This window comes from Musa acuminata, chromosome BXJ2-5 (assembly GCF_036884655.1).
Source record: "Musa acuminata AAA Group cultivar baxijiao chromosome BXJ2-5, Cavendish_Baxijiao_AAA, whole genome shotgun sequence".
NCBI lineage: Eukaryota > Viridiplantae > Streptophyta > Magnoliopsida > Zingiberales > Musaceae > Musa > Musa acuminata.
The window spans coordinates 4,523,604-4,542,678 of NC_088342.1; the positions used below are offsets into that span (position 1 = coordinate 4,523,604).

General features: G+C 44.9%; 3 protein-coding genes across 4 annotated transcripts; all 3 read left to right on the plus strand.

Annotated features, from left to right (window-relative positions):
• Positions 1-222: 222 nt before the first annotated feature.
• Positions 223-1,901, plus strand: LOC103984075 (UDP-glycosyltransferase 73C6). The gene has a single exon (XM_009401495.3). The coding sequence runs from the start codon at positions 337-339 to the stop codon at positions 1,789-1,791; it is 1,455 nt and encodes a 484-aa protein (XP_009399770.2). The 5' UTR covers positions 223-336; the 3' UTR covers positions 1,792-1,901.
• Positions 1,902-7,387: 5,486 nt separating this feature from the next.
• Positions 7,388-8,656, plus strand: LOC103984076 (ras-related protein RABA5a). Of its 2 annotated transcripts, none has more exons than XM_018826328.2 (3): positions 7,388-7,528; positions 7,648-8,064; positions 8,186-8,656. In XM_018826328.2, the coding sequence occupies exons 2-3, from the start codon at positions 7,725-7,727 to the stop codon at positions 8,518-8,520; spliced, it is 675 nt and encodes a 224-aa protein (XP_018681873.2). In that variant the 5' UTR covers positions 7,388-7,528; positions 7,648-7,724; the 3' UTR covers positions 8,521-8,656. The 2 variants fall into 2 exon arrangements, with proteins under 2 accessions (XP_018681873.2, XP_009399771.2); XM_009401496.3 differs by having other exon boundaries at positions 7,389-7,528; positions 7,686-8,064.
• Positions 8,657-10,661: 2,005 nt separating this feature from the next.
• Positions 10,662-17,557, plus strand: LOC103984077 (ABC transporter G family member 39). The gene is made up of 24 exons (XM_009401497.3): positions 10,662-11,413; positions 11,492-11,612; positions 11,695-11,783; positions 11,876-11,960; positions 12,052-12,211; positions 12,289-12,365; positions 12,468-12,518; positions 12,607-12,697; positions 12,783-13,084; positions 13,163-13,444; positions 13,528-13,844; positions 13,932-14,092; positions 14,188-14,291; positions 14,392-14,551; positions 14,637-14,738; positions 14,825-14,952; positions 15,036-15,368; positions 15,450-15,740; positions 15,832-15,915; positions 16,014-16,147; positions 16,230-16,457; positions 16,533-16,704; positions 16,783-17,037; positions 17,123-17,557. Exons 1-24 carry the CDS (start codon positions 11,076-11,078, stop codon positions 17,378-17,380), a joined length of 4,323 nt encoding a protein of 1,440 aa, XP_009399772.2. The 5' UTR covers positions 10,662-11,075; the 3' UTR covers positions 17,381-17,557.
• Positions 17,558-19,075: the final 1,518 nt, after the last annotated feature.

The following is a 19,075-nucleotide window of genomic DNA, read 5'->3' on the forward strand; positions in this document are numbered from 1 at the left end:
GATGGAGGGAGAGTGATATTTTCATTAAATTGACGGAAAAAAGTTACCCTCACGTAAAATCAATTACGGAAGTATCGATCATATGGTAAAAACCCGAAAGGGGGCTGTTTTAGGTAAAATGCCCAAAAGAGAGGTCAAGTTATCTGACGTGTGAGCATACGTCCTCTACGGCGGACGTTTGTGTGATTCCGAGTTGCACGTGACGATTATAAAAACGTTCGAGTGTCAGATCATTTAATAAAGTAGAGGCGATGGATCTTTGACCTTGCCTCGCTCCCTCTTCCTCACCTTCCACCTGCTCTGCAACTGGGTGCCGAAAGGTGGAAACGAGCAGCCATGGACGCCACAGCTCACTTCGTGTTGGTTCCCCTCATGGCGCAGGGCCACACCATTCCTATGGTCGACATGGCCCATCTCCTCGCCAGCCGCGGCGTTCACGTCACCTTCATCACCACCCCCGCCAACGCCTCGCGGATCGAGTCCGACATCCAGCGCGCGAGGGGGTCCGGCATCCCCATCCGGTTCGTCTCCCTTCGCTTCCCATGCGAGGAATTCGGCTTGCCCCAGGGCTGCGAGAACCTCGACTGCGTGACGTCCAGAGAGCACGCCGTGGCCTTCCTGCATGCTTGCCGGACGCTCCGCGGGCCGCTGACGTCGATCCTCCGCCAGCAGAACCCGCCGCCGAGCTGCGTCATCTCGGACACGATGCAGTATTGGACCGCCGACATGGCTCGAGAGCTGGGCATTCCGAGGCTCACGTTCAGCGGCTCCGGCGGTTTGTTCCACCTCTTCAGGCATCTCTTCCTTCAGAACAAGTCCAATGACAAGGTGACCAATGGCGCAGAGTCGGTGGTCTTGCCTGGGTTTCCCCATCACATTGAGATCCCAAGGGCCCTGATTCCTGGGTCTCTTTTCATTCCAGAGATGGCAAAGTTCCGTGAGGAGATGATGGAGGAGGACTGCAGGTCCGATGGTGTTGTAGTGAATACTTTCAGTGACTTGGAAGCTCCGTGCATCGATCAGTATCAGGAGGCCATCGGGAAGAAGGTGTGGACGATTGGTCCAATGTTTCTGTGCAACAGAGATGCCGCCTATATAGCCGCCAGAGGAAACAAAGCGTCCATCGATCAGGCGCAATGCCTGCGCTGGCTCGACTCCATGCAACCGAGCTCTGTGATTTATGTGAGCTTTGGCAGCCTCGCTCGCACCTCGCCTTCTCAAGTCATCGAGATAGGACTGGGCTTGGAGGCCTCGAACTGCCCCTTTCTGTGGGTGATCAAAGCCGGGAACAGATCCGCCGAGGTGGAGACATGGCTATCACAAGGATTCGAGGAGAGGACAAGCTCGAGGGGCCTTATCATTCGAGGCTGGGCCCCTCAAGTGATGATCCTGTCGCATCCGGCGATCGGAGGATTCATGACGCACTGCGGCTGGAACTCGTTGTTGGAAGGCATAGCTTTTGGCGTGCCGATGATAACATGGCCACACTTCGCGGAACAGTTCCTCAACGAGAAGTTGATAGTGGAGGTGCTGAGAACTGGAGTTGCCATTGGAGTCAAGACCATGACTCCTTGGCAAGTGGACAAAGATGTGGTGCTGGTGAAGAAGGATGACATGGTCAGGGCCGTGTCTCGCTTGATGGGAGAAGGGGAGGGAGGGGAAGCAATGAGGAACAGGTCAAGGGAATTGGGACACAAGGCGAGGGCGGCTGTGGAAGAAGGTGGCTCCTCGTGTGAGAACGTCACCCTCTTGATACAACAGATCGAAGATAGCATGAAGCTGGCCGAATGAATGAATGGCTGTACTAAATAGGAACGTAAAAAATCTAATACGAGAAAAATCATGAGACGGTAGTCCACCTCAAACTTTCACTGTGAATAATAATAATAACAGGTTTACAATCGATTTCTCTATAATAATCATAGGATCACAATAACATCAAGATTATAGATCTTAACTATATCTTCATCACATAGATGGATCTTATCGTAAGGGAATTTTAGGTCTCACAAAATAAATATTACAGGAAAGTACCTTAGATAGGGTAAACTGTAGATCAACACCGTTAGGATTGTAGAGTTTGCTGCAAGGATTCTTCACAAAAAAATTGAGCTAAAACTGAGAACGTTTGGCCACCGATCATCAAGCAGAAATCTCTAAAACCTTACTTTCTCTCTTCTTTTCTCGTCGCTTGCTGCACGCTCACCTGCCACACGCACGCTGCATAGTCACATGCACCAAACCCTATCTTTTGTTTTCTGCCATCAATTAGTGATTTGGGCTCAATAAGTCCAATTGTCCAAGCCGCTGAACCCAATAATTCTCTCCCTCAAACTCATATGGTGGGCTGTACCAAGCCCGCTCTTCGCCTACATGCTTCAAGCTTCTCCTTACGCAAAGACTTTGTCAACATATCTGAACTATTCTCACTGGTATGTACGTTTTCGGACTGTAATTCTTTCAACTCAAGCATATCACGAATCCAGTGATATCTCACATCAATATGCTTGGATCTAGAATGGTATGTTGAATTCTTGGAGAGGTGAATGACGCTCTTACTGTCACAGTAAACAGTATATCCTTCCTGTTTCAAGCCCAATTCCTATAGAAACTTTTTCATCCATAAAGCTTCATTGCAAGCTTCAGTAATTACTATTTATTCTGCTTTTGTGGTTGATAGAGCAACATACTTCTGTAACTTAGACTGCCAAGAGACTGCTCCTCCTACAAATGTCATCAAGAATCCCGAAGTGGATTTCTTAGAATTAGTATCACCTGTTATGTCTGCATCTGTGTAACTTTCTAACACAGGTTCATCACTGTCAAAACATAAACACAACCTGGAAATACCTCTTATATATCTTAATATTAATTTCACTGTTGCCCAATGTTCCTTTCTAGGATTAGAGAGAAATCGGTTGACAACTCCATCTGCATGAGCTATATCTGGCCTAGTACAAACTATAGCATACATCAAACTGGCTACTGCAGATGAGTAAAGCACTCTGGACATTTCTTCTTTTTCTTTCTCGCTTGTAGGACATTGTTTCGAATTAAGCTTCAAATGATCTGTAAGTGGAGAACAAACTGCTTTGGCTTTACTCATGTTGAATCTTTCAAGAACATTTTCAATGTAAGTCTCCTGAGATAGTCAAATCTTCCTTTTCTTCCTATCACGAAGAATCTTCATGCCAAATATTTGTTTCACTGATCCCAAGTCTTTCATGGCAAAAACTTTACTTAGCTCTTTTTTAAGCTTTCCAATTTTTCCAACATCATGACCAACAATCAGCATATCATCCACATATAGCAGTAAAATAATAAAATCATCATTTGAAAATTTTTTCATAAACACACAATGATCATATGTGGTTCTATCATACCCTTGGCTCATCATAAAGGAATCAAACTTCTTGTACCACTGTCTAGATGTCTGTTTGAGTCCATATAAATTTTTCTTAAGCTTACATACTAGATTTTCTTTTTCCTTGACTTTGAAACCTTCTGGTTGCTCCATGTAAATTTCTTTTTCCAAATCACCATGAAGAAATGCTGTTTTTACATCAAGTTGCTCAACTTCTAAATTCAAGCGGGCAGCTAAACCAAGAACAACTCGGATAGAGTATATTTTCACAACTGGAGAAAATATTTCTTCAAAGTCAATACATTTCTTCTAACTGAATCCTTTCACAACTAGTCGTGTCTTGTATCTTTGTTGTGAGCTATTGTTTTCAGTCTTCAATTTGTAAACCCACTTATTCTTGAGAGTTTTCTTCTCTTTAGGCAACTTTACTAAGTCATATGTGTGGTTCTCAAGCAAGGATCTCATCTCTTCTTGCATGGCTTTAACCCACTCATTCTTATTCTCATGTAGAATAGCTTCTTGGTAAGTTTCTGGCTCTCCCCCGTCAGTAAGTATAACATACTTATGTGGAGGATATTTGGTAGATTATTGTCGCTCTCTAGTGGATCTTCTCAATGGAATCTCAACTGGTGGTGGAGGTGCTTGTTCAGTTGGTTCATCATCATCAATTGTAGGTGTATCATCACTGATATTCTCACCACAATCTTCTTGTTCATCTCCCCCATGATCATCATGAACTACAGGTGAAGGAATTGGACCCAGACTCCAAGGAATATAAACAGAAGTTCCTGGCTTCTCAATATTATCACCATCATCAAACAATTGGTCTTCAAGAAATACAACATCTCTGCTTCTAATAATCTTCTTATTCACTGGATCCCATAATATGTACCCAAACTCTTCATGACCATATCCCAAGAAGATACATGCTTTTGCTTTACTATCAAGTTTGGATCTCTCATCTTTAGGAATATGAACAAATACTTTACACCCAAAGACTCTTAAGTGATTATAAGATATATCTTTTCCTCTCCAAACTCTCTCTGAAACATCACCTTTCAGAGGAACGGATGGAGAAAGATTTATCAGATCAATTGTAGTTCTCATAGCCTCCCCCCAAAATGACTTTGGTAACTTAGCATGAGAAAGCATACACATAATCCTTTCTTCAATGGTTCTGTTCATCCTTTCTGCCACACCGTTCTGTTGAGAAGTTTTATGAACTGTTTTCTCAAGCCTGATACCATAGAACCTACAATAATTCTCAAAAGGACTCCTGTACTCACCACCATTATCTGATCGGATACACTTTAGCTTTCTGCCAGTTTCTCTTTCAACACTGACATGAAACTCTTTGAAAACATTGAGTACCTGGTCTTTAGATTTCAAAGCAAAAGCTCACACTTTTCTAGAATGGTAATCAATAAAAATAACAAAATAAAGAGTACCTCCAAGAGTTTTAGTTTGCATAGTACAAATATCAGTACGAACTAAATCAATAACATCCGATCTTCTAGATGATGGATATGTCTGAAATGCAACTCTATGTGTTTTTCCAGCTAAGCAATGATCACAAGATTTAAGAGATGTACCTTGTGCAACTCTTATGCCAAAGATCTATACTTTCACTTTTTTGAATTGCATTAATCTCTCCTTTACGTAGCTTAGCTTCCATAACATAAAATGAGTTAAGTTTCTTTCCTTTTGTCACAATCAGAGAACCTTTAATGAGTTTCCATTTGCTTTCACCAAAATAGTGTGCAAAGCCCTCATCATCAAGTCTACCTGTAGATATCAAGTTAAGACGAATATCTGGAACATGTCTTACATCTTTGAGTATTAATTTGCTCCCAATACTGGTCTCTAAGCAAATATCTCTAATACCCACAATCTTAGATGTACCACTATTTCTCATTCTGACATTACCAAAATCACCAGCAATGTAAGATCTAAATAAATTACCATGAGAAGTAACATAAAATGAAGCACCATAGTCAATTACTCAATTATTGTCCTGAGCTACAAGACTAACACAACCTTCATCACAGACAATAGTTATATTACCTTCAACAGCAACTGTATTGGTCTCTTTCTCATTTTTCTTCATTTCATTCTGTTCTCGCTTCCAAAACCTACACTTTTTCTTCATGTGACTTGGTCTGTTATAGTGAAAACATTTGATATCTCTTCTAGACTTGGATCTTCCTCTATAATTATGTGGATTTCTGATATGACTTCTTCTATGTTTTTCTTGTTTTTCAATAACAAATGCCCTAGAAGAAGATTCACCATGTTCTTTCCTTCTGACATCTTCATTTATTTAGCAAACTGTCATTAACCATATCTATAGTTAGAGTTCCTTCTGGCGTGGAATTGCAAATAGTCACCACATACGTTTTCCAACTTTCTGATAAAGAGTTGAGAAGTAATAATCATTGCATTTCATCATCTATATTCATTTTCATAGTAACCAACTTGTTTGCAAGACTCTGAAATAGGCTTATGTACTCAACAATATTACCACTACCATATTTATACTTCAAATTTACAAGCCTTTTGAGGAGAGAAATTCTATTTCCTATAGTCTTTTTCGCAAAGAGATTTTTTAACCTTTGTCAAACAACATCTGCTCTGGTTTCATCTGAAATATGCTCATGCAAGTTTATATTCATCCATCTTCTAATATAGGCAATAGCTTTTCTATGTTGAACTTTCAATTCTTCATCGTCCATAATAGAAGGTTTATCTTTAACCTTGATGGGCTTATACAAATCTTTGCAATAAAGCAAATCTTTCATCAGATGTCTCCAAGTGGAATAATTTGATGAGTTCAATTTAATCATACCATCTAACTACTCCATTTCAATCATACAAGAAAAACTAGCACCAAATAACCTGATGCTCTGATACCACTTGTTGGGAAAAACCTGTTAAAGTGGAATATTTTTTTCCCTCTTTATGTATCAAAATGGGTTCCTTATCAAAATACCAACTTAATATCTAAATGAAAATATCAACCAGCACAACAAAAACCATAGAGTAAATAATCAATCACATAGTGAGACCAAATCTTTTAACGTGGAAAACCCAATATGAAAAAAATCACGGGACCGTAGTCTACCTCAAACTTCCACTATCAATAGTAATGATAACAGGTTCACATGGAGAGGATCATAATAATATCAAAATCATAGATCTTAGCTATATCTTCCTACGTGGATCTCCTCGTAACGAAATTTTAGGTTTCACAAAGTGAATATTACAGGAAAGTACCTTAGAGAGGGTAAACTATAGATCAACACCGTTAGGATTGTAGAGTTTGCTGCAAGGATTCTCCACATAAAATTTGGGTCAAAACTGAGAACGTTTGACCACCGATCGTCAAGCACAAATCTCTAAAACCTTACTTTTTCTCTTTATTTCTCTCTATGTGCGTCGCCATACGCTCACCTGCCGTATGCACGCTGCACACTCTGTATCAAACCCTATATTTTATTTTCTGACCTAGATTTGAGCTCAATAAGCCCAATTGTCCAAGCCGACCAACATTTAGAACTCCTATCATTAGCATTACATTTGTGGTACTGCACTCGGATCATGATATGCTTGTAAATATCCGCTCATCAGTCGATACGGTACTGATGAGATCACAGCTAAATGGAATGAATCATCGCATAACGCAGTTTGGATCCGAATCGGGTTCGGCGTCATGCCCATCCGAGTATGACATTAGGTCAGAACGGCTGATCGTATTGCACTTGATTGGGTCGGACCGCACCTGCTTATTTATGGAGTTTAGATCCGCCTTTTAATTTACGTTCATACGCCATAAATATTAACTCGTCCGTCATATCGTTGCAGCGTCGGTTGTAACGGTTTGACAGCCGAGTACACCGTCAGCGCGAGTCATCTTAGGCAAGCTACGTCCCCTTCTGTTACGAGACGAGGTGCGGCAGTGCAGGCTACCTGACGCTATTCTGCCTTGCTCGTAAAGGAAAGCACCAAACCCTCCCGTCTTCCCAAAGAAATCGTTCCCCCTCTTCGATCCCTTTCCCCTTCTCCGCGACTAACCCTTGATGAATGCCTCGCCAAAGAACGGAGGGATAGCTATACAAGGGCGAAGATCCGATCCTGGGCGTGATTTGGTGCTCGTTATCCGAAGAGGTAAGGAAGTAGTCGACGTTGGTCTTGATTCTTGTGGATTTAGTGGCTTCCTGTTGTCTATGAATCTGTGGTAGTAATGCCGTGGCGATGCTCTTGAATCATCTGTTCATGTTTCATAGCATGATCGCCGCCCGTTCTCTTTTGTTACATGTATCAGATTCCTGCACTAGGAGGAGCAACCTAGTTGAGTACAAAGATGGAATATAGTGGAAACGAAGAGCAGGGTCAGGACTATCTGTTCAAAATTGTTCTGATCGGTGACTCTGCTGTTGGAAAGTCGAATTTGCTAGCTAGATTCGCCCGGAATCAGTTCTTCCCAAACTCCAAGTCGACCATAGGGGTCGAATTCCAAACCAAAACGATGGACATTGATGGGAAGGAAGTCAAAGCTCAGATATGGGATACTGCCGGTCAGGAGCGCTTCAAGGCTGTTACATCTGCATACTATCGGGGAGCCGTCGGAGCTCTTCTGGTGTACGATGTGAGCAGGCATCAGACATTTGATAGCGTTGGCCGATGGTTACAAGAACTACACAGTAAGTAATGCTGAACATTAGTTCTGTGGTTGTTTGAGCACATTGTGAACGATGGAACCTCTGATTTCCATGTTAATTCTGAAAATTCTATCTCTTGTTAAAACAAATGAACATTGAACAGTGCACTCAGACATGAATGTCGTGACCATTCTGGTGGGCAACAAGACTGATCTCAAGGATGCAAGGGAGGTTAGTACCGCAGAGGGCAAGACCCTAGCTGAGGCTCAAGGCCTTTTCTTCATGGAAACCTCTGCACTGGACTCCTCCAATGTTGCAGCAGCATTTCAGACTGTAGTGGAGGAGATCTACCACGCAGTGAGCAGGAAGGTCTTCCTATCTCAGGAGCAACAGAAGCATGAGATGCCTTCACTCACGAATGGAAAGACTGTAGTTCTACAGGGGGATACCAAAGATGCAAGCGGTGGAACCAGGGAATTCTGGTGCTGTTCATCCTGAAGCTGTCTATATAATCATTTCTTCAATCCATTTTGCAGGTTGTTCTTTTTTATACTAATGCTGTTGTTCTTAACATCAAACATATTTGTGAGTTCTTCTTCCATCAATTATTATATAGTCATGACATGTTAATGAACTGTTTACTCTCTCACTTGTTGCCAATAACCCATTATGTTTGTCAAATTTCCAAGTGCAGATTGTTTCTTCTCATATATTCGGTTAATCACAATGACTTTTATGTGTAGAACATAAATTTATTATCCTGATTTGTTTAGGTGTAGAACACAATGATGGTGTGAATTTTTTCCTACTTTGTTTCAGCTGAAATGATTGATGAAAGAGTAGGGCAACTTTTGTTTTTGAATGGAAATCATCATGAACTGGTAACTCAAATGTTCGGATCACATATTGCTCATTCAAACTTGCAAGTTAACCCAATTGTTGACATTACCATCGTGATTCACTGATATCTTAGAGATGAGACTTTAGGAGGTCAAGAGCGCTGCAGGATGAATCCTGTGGGTCCATAAGTGCATTGATGATGAGAAAATTTTCATCACAATATGGCATACTAAGTCAATTCTTGAGAATTCTGTAGTATTATAGATTGCTTGACTATCTCCTTCACAAAATTTCTCAACCATGCACATAATATAGAAAGTCAATGCTTCAGTTCCAAGCATTAGATGTCTTCAGAAGAGAGTTCAGTTTAATCATATGGTCCTACTTATAGCAGAGTGCTACCCCTTCATGATGTTATCACTAAACACAGCAAAAGGCATTGCTGAGATAGGCTATCTTCTCTGCCTAGATGATCGAAGACCAGTTACAGACTGATTCAGCTAGATTACGATGTGAAGTTGACATAGTCTCTGCTAAGCAAGTCTTAGTGATGGCACTGAGAACATGGAAAGTTTAGAATCACAGGCAGCTAAGTTTAGGTCCAAATGCCAGGATGATAATATTATTAGGGAACCTAATTATATGCTGCTGCATGCAAAACTAGGACCTGATCCTCCACCGTGTATCACTGTTGAGTTGTTGCTTAAGCTCTCAGAGCAAATCTAGAGAATAGGTCAGAAATGGAAAAAGAACCTTTTGACCTCCATCATCTTCGTGTCAGCACTGGGTGGCTTAGGAGCAAAACAAGCCCACGGAGGAAGAAGATGAAAGCTCCAAAACCTCGTCTTTTCTCCAATGCTGGATGGAACGGTCAACAGACCGGGTGGCTTAGGACCCGGTCCAAGTCGATGCTTGAGATCGCAACCGCGACCCGCGAGATGCGGCCATCAGAAGACGCCACCGAAGCCGTCCGATCCGGATCGGATGCACGTGATCGGGTCAAAAGCGTCGCAGGACTCCTGAGCTAACTGAGACCCGTGACCACGTCTGCCGTGCCTTGTGCGTTACGGTGGACGCACAGATCAGAGATTGGATTCGGAGGGCCGTGATCGAGAGATGCGCTTTGGACAGTAAATAATGAGAATATAATTATTCAAATCGACCCCATCAAACTTTTCTCAAACAATGAAAAAGATAGCTAACTGTAGACAATGTGAATAATTAAATAGATAGACTAGTTTCTGATTATTATATACGGCCATATTTATGAGCCGGCAGCATGTGGTTGAGCTGCCTCTGAACTATTGGGTCGATGTCAGAAGGCCGAAATTGACTTTTAGCAGGAGAAAACAGAAGTGCGAATTGAATTGCAAATAACATGTCGACATCCTTCTAAACATGATTATTTTTTGAATTAAACAGGTTCATAAAGATGCTGGTTCTTCAAGTATTCCACATGAATCGTAGCCGAACCCAAAGTTCCAAGCACAGTGCAGAGATTCTTTAGAGTTGATGCCAAGCAAGCAAGAGCAGTGGAGTCATTTCCATGATCATTGACCTGTGGATGTCAGAAATAATAGAGCAATTAAAGAACGGCAGGCTGACAGAGACTAAATGCCGAAAGGTTTTACTCATTCTTGTCTCTCTCTTCCGTCCGCGAAGACCATTTGGGTGCTCTGTTGCGGCTCTCGTACGCTAGCATCTGGAAACAGCAGCCCGGAGTGATTCATACGGCAGAATCCACTCACGATGATTAGAGTTAAAACTGTTTGGTGAAATGGCAGCGTTCATGATTTCTTCCGGTCACTTTGACCAAGGATGGCTTCGGCTTTAATGGAGCGACCGAGGACTTGCGAGTGGTGCCGTCGGATTGCTCGGATTCAAACCTCAACGGTCAACGTAGACGTGCTACAGTTGACCCGGGAAGCTTCGTCGATGACTTCTTCTCGCCATTGGCTTGAGAGTTTTGGACTTGATGCCATCATCACAACCCGTATTTAGACCCCCAGAGCACGGCCATTGTCTTCACTGCTAACAGACCCACCTGTACCATTGAAATCTCTCCGCCAGAAGGAGGGAAGATAGGACGTCCATGTCCGGCTGTTCATAGGGAAACCACGTCTCCGAGATAAACACTGCGGCCTGTGCTATCCCGGTGCCGATTGTAGAGCTTTCGGTGGAGCTGCTAGGTGAGGTAGTCTGAGATCGAAAGCATGGATAGCAACTACAGGTTGGGAAGCATCGGGGGGAGCATGAGAGGGAGCATACGGCGGTCGGTCTCCTCGTGGCGAACTTCTTCTGCCGACGTCTTCGGGAGGTCGGGTCGGGACGAAGATGACGAGGAGGCCTTGAAGTGGGCGGCGCTCGAGAAGCTGCCCACCTACGACCGCATGAGGAAGGGGATCATGACAGGAGAAGCCGGAGACAAGCAGGAAGTGGACATTCAGGATCTTGGCATGCAGGACCGGAAGAAATTGCTGGAGAGGTTAGTGAGGACCGCCGAGGAGGACAACGAGAGGTTTCTTCTCAAGCTTCGGAATCGAATGGAGAGGTGAGCTTCTGCTTCGGTTTGTAGTCTTCTTACATGTAATGGTGCTGGCGTTGATTGATATCCATATCCCTCCTGCAGAGTTGGCATCGACAACCCAACGATCGAGGTCAGGTTCGAGCATCTCACTGTTGATGCAGAAGCCTACGTGGGGAACCGTGGCGTTCCAACCTTCTTCAACTTCTTCTACAACAAGATCGCGGTAATTCAGACTTCCAACAAGAAAATTTCGATACTGCTTGTGTAGTGTTTTCTGAATCTGTTTCTGGCTTCTGCGAATGAAGGATGTGCTGAGTTACCTTCATATGGTTCCAAGCGGAAAGAGGCCGCTATCGATCCTTCACGACATCAGTGGGATCATTAGACCTTGCAGGTAAGAAAAAGAGATCCACAAACTAGATTATCCACCATCTTCACAAATTCTCCGAGTTCCCACACAGCTTGACATGCTTCTGTATGATCCAGAATGACTCTGCTCTTAGGACCCCCGGGCTCTGGGAAGACTACCCTGTTGTTAGCTCTGGCAGGAAAGCTTGATTCAACTCTGAAGGTAACATAACAAAAACATGATTAGAACCGAAGGTAGATTGCTAAAACATCAACGAGTCATTCTAACAGAGTGGATCATCTGCCCATATCAGGAATCTGGAAGACTGACTTACAATGGTCATGACATGGATGAGTTTGTGCCTCAGAGGACCTCAGCTTATATCGGGCAGCATGATCTTCACATAGGGGAGATGACGGTGAGAGAGACTTTGAATTTCTCTGCGAGATGCCAGGGAGTCGGAACTCGCTATGGTAGGTCAAGAAGAGAATATTTTGGCTAACGTTTTTGTGAAGAACAGAGAACTTATGAGTTGCGTACTGCGCTGCAGACATGTTGACAGAGCTGTCGAGAAGAGAAAAGGAAGCAAACATCAAGCCAGATCCTGACATAGATGTCTACATGAAGGTAAGAAACCCGCTCAGTCGATCTTGATATGGTGACACAAGAAACTAATACCTCCAGAATTATCATCCTTCGTTTGCTGAGCGTGATTTGCGATGCCTACAGGCTATATCCGTTGAAGGCCAGGAGAGTGTGATCACAGATTATATTCTCAAGGTATGTTCCATTACAAAGAACAAGATGATACTAATGCAAATCGGATTACATCGAGGCAGAGAAGAGAAGCTAATTTCTTGTTTCACAGATCCTGGGTCTGGAAATATGCGCCGATACGATGGTAGGAGATGCAATGATAAGGGGGATTTCTGGTGGACAGAAGAAGCGCGTGACGACAGGTAAATTCTAGTGAGAAGAATCAAACACGGGGACAAGAGGAAGAGCAAACACATGAGTAAAGCCCCTCTCGTGGTTGTGTTGCAGGTGAGATGCTTGTTGGACCGGCCAAGGCGCTTTTCATGGATGAGATCTCCACTGGTCTCGACAGCTCCACCACCTACCAGATCGTCAACTCCCTGCGCCAATCCGTTCACATCCTCGGAGGAACTGCCCTCATTGCATTGCTTCAGCCAGCTCCCGAGACGTACGACCTGTTCGACGACATCATTCTCCTGTCCGAGGGGCAAATCGTCTACCAGGGTCCGCGCGAGAATGTCCTCGAGTTCTTCGAAAAGATGGGTTTCAGGTGTCCCGAAAGGAAAGGTGTTGCAGACTTCTTGCAGGAAGTAAGTAGCAATTAATTCACTCCTGTTTGGGCGCGATTTCATCGATGATTCGATGCTGATGACTCTTCGGATGAACAGGTCACCTCAAGAAAGGATCAGCACCAGTACTGGTCAATCGAAGACGAGCCTTATAGGTACGTTTCAGTCAACGAGTTCGCAGAAGCGTTTCAGACGTTCCATGTCGGCCGCAAGCTCGGGGAAGAGCTCAGCGTGCCGTTCGATAGGAAACGAAACCACCCTGCCGCGCTGACCACCACAAAGTACGGGATTAGCAAGACGGAGCTGCTCAAAGCTTCCATTTCGAGGGAGTGGCTGCTGATGAAGCGCAACTCCTTCGTTTACATCTTCAAAGTGGTGCAGGTGAGTAATCGCATAGCCATGATGACAACACCACAGTTCTACCGATCTGAAGCCTTGCCTGATTCCTTTTGTCCTGTGAACAGCTTATAATTCTTGGAACGATCGCGATGACGGTCTTCCTCCGCACGAAGATGCCTCGTAAATCGGTGGAGGATGGAGTTATCTTCTTAGGAGCCATGTTTCTGGGGCTGGTTACGCATCTGTTCAATGGGTTTGCTGAGCTTGCCATGAGCATCGCAAAGCTTCCCATATTCTACAAGCAGAGGGACCTCCTCTTCTACCCTTCATGGGCCTATGCGCTGCCGACATGGATTCTGAAGATCCCCATCTCCTTTCTGGAGTGTGCGGTGTGGATTGGCATGACGTACTATGTCATCGGTTTCGATCCAAACATCGAAAGGTTGGATTGCTTGAAACGCAGCAACTTCTTCCAGGATATGTCTTCGACGTCGCATCTTTTGATGCCATAAACATTGTCGTCCTGCAGGTTCTTCAGACATTATCTGCTGCTGGTCTTAATCAGTCAGATGGCATCTGGACTCTTTCGGCTCCTTGCTGCTGTCGGGAGGGAGATGGTGGTTGCAGACACTTTTGGATCCTTTGCACAGCTTGTTCTTTTAGTTCTCGGCGGATTCCTAATATCTCGAGGTAAAGATCTTTTACCTCATCGGTGCAGTGACGATCTCTCGGTTCCAATTTGGCAACACCAACCGGTGCTTACTTGTTCCTCACCTTCCTCGCAGATCATATCAAGAAATGGTGGATTTGGGGCTACTGGTCATCTCCTCTTATGTATGCTCAGAATGCCATCGCAGTGAACGAATTCCTTGGCCACAGCTGGCAAAAGGTAATTTTCTCATTCTTTGATCTTCTCTTTGTGCATCAAACAACAATCTTCACCGATCATCTTGGCATTTCCTTCAAACTGAATTCTCTGTTCGGCACAGGTTAATTTAACGGAGAGTCCTGACACATTGGGAGTCCAAATCCTCCACGCTCGTGGAATCTTTGTCGATTCGAACTGGTACTGGATTGGTGCGGCTGGACTGCTTGGATACATCTTCTTGTTCAACATCCTCTTCGTTTTCTTTCTCGACTGGCTTGATCGTGAGTGTCTACGAGTTATGAACAGCTTGAGATCTTTGATGAGGAGTGTCATCATACATACTAATTCCTAACTTGATTCATGCAGCATTAGGAAAAGGTCAGGCAGTCATCTCTGAGGAGGAGCTGAAGGAGAAACAGGCAAACAGGACTGGCGAGCGTGTTGAGATGTTGCCTGCAGCCGCCAAAGGTTGGTCATGAACTACTGATAGATTCTACGGCTCAAACAAGCGAGAACGACGCTAAAGTTCTGAGACCACTCGTGTCTAAATGCAGGGAGAGATGGTGGAAGGGCCACAAGAAATGAATCGTCCACAGAGAACCGGAAAAAGGGGATGGTGCTTCCTTTTGCTCCTCTTTCGATCACCTTCGACGACATCCAATACTCCGTCGACATGCCACAGGTTCATCTTCTCCCCAACATGTAATCTCGCAAACATGTTCGCACAAACAACATTAAAGATGCTAAACACTTTGACTCTGACAGGAAATGAAAGACAAAGGCATCGAAGAGGATCGGCTAGTGCTACTGAAGGGTGTCAGTGGAGCTTTCAGGCCAGGAGTTCTCACAGCCCTGATGGGTGTAAGTGGAGCAGGAAAAACCACCCTAATGGACGTGCTTGCCGGCAGGAAGACCGGTGGATACATAGATGGAAACATCTGCATATCTGGCTATCCTAAGAAACAAGAAACATTTGCTCGAATCTCTGGCTACTGTGAACAGAATGACATCCACTCTCCCCATGTTACAGTCTATGAATCTCTCCTCTACTCCGCATGGCTTCGATTACCTCCTGAAGTAGACGCTGAAACAAGAAAAGTAGGTGCCTCTATACTTCGAGGAATCCATTTATCCGCTTCTGTACATTACCGATTGCTCAATCGTAATATTTGGGTGCAGATGTTCATCGAGGAGGTCATGGAGCTGGTAGAGCTGACATCGCTGCGGGGGGCGCTGGTAGGACTGCCCGGCGTCAATGGTCTGTCGACGGAGCAGCGCAAGAGGCTCACCATTGCTGTCGAGCTTGTTGCCAACCCCTCGATCATCTTCATGGATGAGCCGACTTCTGGGCTGGACGCCAGGGCTGCCGCCATTGTTATGAGAACAGTGAGGAACACAGTGGATACAGGGAGGACCGTGGTGTGCACCATCCACCAGCCCAGCATCGACATCTTCGAAGCTTTCGATGAGGTGCAGTGTCACTGAAACCAACTGCAGTTCGGTCTAATCTCTCCATATGTTCGTGTGCGGAAATTGACATCTTATTTCTGTAACATTGCAGCTCTTCTTGATGAAACGAGGAGGGGAAGAAATATATGTTGGTCCCTTGGGGCGCAATTCATGTCATTTGATCAACTACTTCGAGGTGAGCCCTGCTTCGCACGACATGAAGAAGAAGACAGCTGCTTCATGAGCTTCTGTATCATTGGCACTTAATGTCGCTGTGTGTTTAATCTTGTCTAGGGAGTTGAAGGGGTTCGAAAGATCAAAGATGGCTACAATCCTGCAACATGGATGTTGGAGGTGACCACTTTGGCCCAGGAAGAAATGCTAGGCGTTGACTTCGCTGAGATCTATAAGAACTCTGACTTGCACAGGTAGGTCAAGCCTGAAACTGTAGTGATAGCATTTGGTGTTATAGCAGATATGGTGCTCACTCTGTGGTCCGAATTGTTGCAGGCGAAACAAAGCTTTGATCGGCGAACTAAGTGCTCCTCCTCCTGGTTCAAAAGACCTGTTCTTTCCCACCCAGTACTCGCAATCCTTCCTCACACAATGCATGGCTTGCTTGTGGAAGCAGCACAAGTCATACTGGCGAAATCCATCTTACACTGCCACCAGAATTTTCTTCACCACTGTCATCGCCTTGATATTTGGAACAATCTTCTGGAAACTCGGACAGAAAGTGTAGGTCTCTCTGTTCGGTCTCTTTAGATCCATCAGTGGAAGAGCTCTCTCGTTAATGGCATAAAACTCTTACAGGACGACGAAGCAGGACCTGTTGAACTCCTTGGGCTCCATGTACGCTGCAGTCCTCTTCATCGGGATACAGAATGGCCAAACTGTGCAACCGATCGTCGACGTAGAGCGAACCGTCTTCTACAGAGAGAAGGCTGCAGGGATGTACTCTGCTCTTCCTTATGCATTTGCGCAGGTATTGGCTCTGTTCCAACGAACTCAACTTTCGGTTCTTAGTCCAAGTTCACTCCTCACGTTACTCCAATCCCTGCAGGTTTTGATTGAGATCCCGCACATCTTCCTCCAGACTGTGTTATACGGACTCATCGTCTACAGTATGATTGGTTTTGAGTGGACAATGGAGAAGTTCTTCTGGTACCTCTTCTTCATGTTCTTCACCTTCATGTACTTCACGTTCTACGGGATGATGGCGGTGGCCATGACGCCGAACAGCGACATCGCCGCCATCGTCTCCACCGCATTCTACGCGATCTGGAACATATTCGCCGGCTTTCTCATTCCTCGGCCTGTAAGTATTACTTGAACCCCATTCGAATCACACTTCCTTGTCAAGAATCGAGGTGCTGATCGAGGCTGCTGCTTGCTGGTTGCAGAGGATCCCTGTGTGGTGGAGATGGTACTCGTGGGCTTGCCCGGTGGCGTGGACGCTGTATGGGCTCGTTGCCTCACAGTTCGGCGACAACCAAACTACAATGGAGGGTGGTGAGTCGGTGGAGGAATACGTCAGGCGATTCTTCGGGTTCCGGCATGACTTCCTGGGCGTCGTGGCTGTTGCAGTGGTCGGCTTCACCGTGCTCTTTGCTTTCGTCTTCGCCTTCTCGATCAAGGTGTTCAACTTCCAGAGAAGATGAGCCAGCACCACATTCTTCTTCCAAATCCACCGAGCAATGTCCATATGATATATATGGAATAATCCATCTTTCTTTTTGTGTATAGGATCATTATCCTCCCTAAACATGTATTCCTTTGTTGTCAATCCACAAATGTACCATTATTCTTCCCATATATTCATCTTTGATCTGAAGCAACCTAAAGATGAAACATCACCTGATTGCTCAATGATCCATGATTGAGGTGCCATCATGATAAGTATCTTCCAGTATTTTATGGTACAGATACCCCTGTGGTTAAGCAAAAGTACAACAAGCTTCGCTTTCTCGTCTTCTCGGATGTCTCCATCACACTAATTGAAGCTTGCGGGCCCTGACATCATAGCTTGTCCTTTGGATTAAGAAATGGGATTGTGGATGAGGCATCAAATCATGTTTAAAAGGAAAAGCAATTGAGTAGCTACGTAGTCCTTAATATTATACAGATCGATACCTAACCTGAAGACGGCATAAGAACTGTTGGATCTGACTCAGTCTTTGTCTTCACCTCCTATATGCTTCGGCATATATTTCCATGGTGGAACGCACGTCATGGCGTTGCCATTATGACTCGATATTATGGATCGTGGGGTACATAATCTCTACATCATCTCATCATTAGTCATTATCACAACGCTAAACAACAAGGCTAATCCATGTTCATCTCTCTCGTTCCTTGCAAAGCATGCCACACCTGCACACGGAAGCGTTAGGACGTGACGATGGCGATGGGGCCATTCGAGAGAGAGAGAGAGAGAGTCGCTCGGTGCATGCGTTATAAACAACCGAGCTGGCTTCTCGTCATTCAACTAATCCTCTCCGCCTGCTATGGCTGTTTCCCCCGGCCACAGCTACGGCTCCGTCAGCGCGGAGTCACGTCGGCGATCGACCGACGACGCCGGCCTTGGTCGGAGGTGCCTCACGATGGTGAAGCAGCAGAGGACGCGGCTCTACATCCTGCGCCGGTGCGTGTCGATGCTCCTCTGTTGGCACGCCCACAGCCTGTCCGACTGACCGATCGCGGACTCGCTAATGCTACTCCTCCTCGGTCGAGCGATGGGTCTTCTCTTGGAAGATGATTAAGAGCTGGTGACGACGAACATGGCTGCAGGGAATCGCAAAGTCCACGAAGCTGCCTGCCCTTCGGTGCATACACGGGGCAAAGTGCATCTTTGGAGTGCACGGGAAGGCTGACGGTACCAGCAAAACCTCGTGTGCTATCATTGGGGGGCATATGGTCGACGAAGAAGAAACTATTTACATGATCGAACTGAAGAATTACGCAATCTCGAAATGTGAATTGGTAAATATATAGACAAAATGTTATTATAATGGATTGTTTCAGCAGTTCTGCTACTATTGCATAAGAATTGTTTGTGGGCAACGGAGGTGTTGTTTTTCTGGAAGCATGCGATGTGATCTGTGCCTGTTACTGTTCCGATCCCAAATCAATGAGACGCTGCCAAATTGATATGAGCTTGCCCACCACCTGTTCGTCATTTGGTCGAGTTGTGTCCGTCGCTTGTCAGCACCGCGCGTGGATACCGCAGCACAGCCTGCCGCGAGAGAAACATCCATCGAGACGCTGAGTGGGCGTGAGGGCGGCATCTCCCTACACCTCATTGCCTCTGTGTCCGTAACAATAATAACAATAATAATAATAATAATAATAAATAA

Coding starts and splice junctions, on each gene's coding strand:
- LOC103984075 (XM_009401495.3), top strand. CDS start 337: ATGGACGCCACAGCTCACTTCGTGTTGGTTCCCCTCATGGCGCAGGGC.
- LOC103984076 (XM_018826328.2), top strand. CDS start 7,725: ATGGAATATAGTGGAAACGAAGAGCAGGGTCAGGACTATCTGTTCAAA. Junction 8,065..8,185: donor ATGGTTACAAGAACTACACA/GTAAGTAATGCT, acceptor AACATTGAACAG/TGCACTCAGACATGAATGTC.
- LOC103984077 (XM_009401497.3), top strand. CDS start 11,076: ATGGATAGCAACTACAGGTTGGGAAGCATCGGGGGGAGCATGAGAGGG. Junction 11,784..11,875: donor GGGATCATTAGACCTTGCAG/GTAAGAAAAAGA, acceptor TGTATGATCCAG/AATGACTCTGCTCTTAGGAC. Junction 12,366..12,467: donor ACATAGATGTCTACATGAAG/GTAAGAAACCCG, acceptor CGATGCCTACAG/GCTATATCCGTTGAAGGCCA.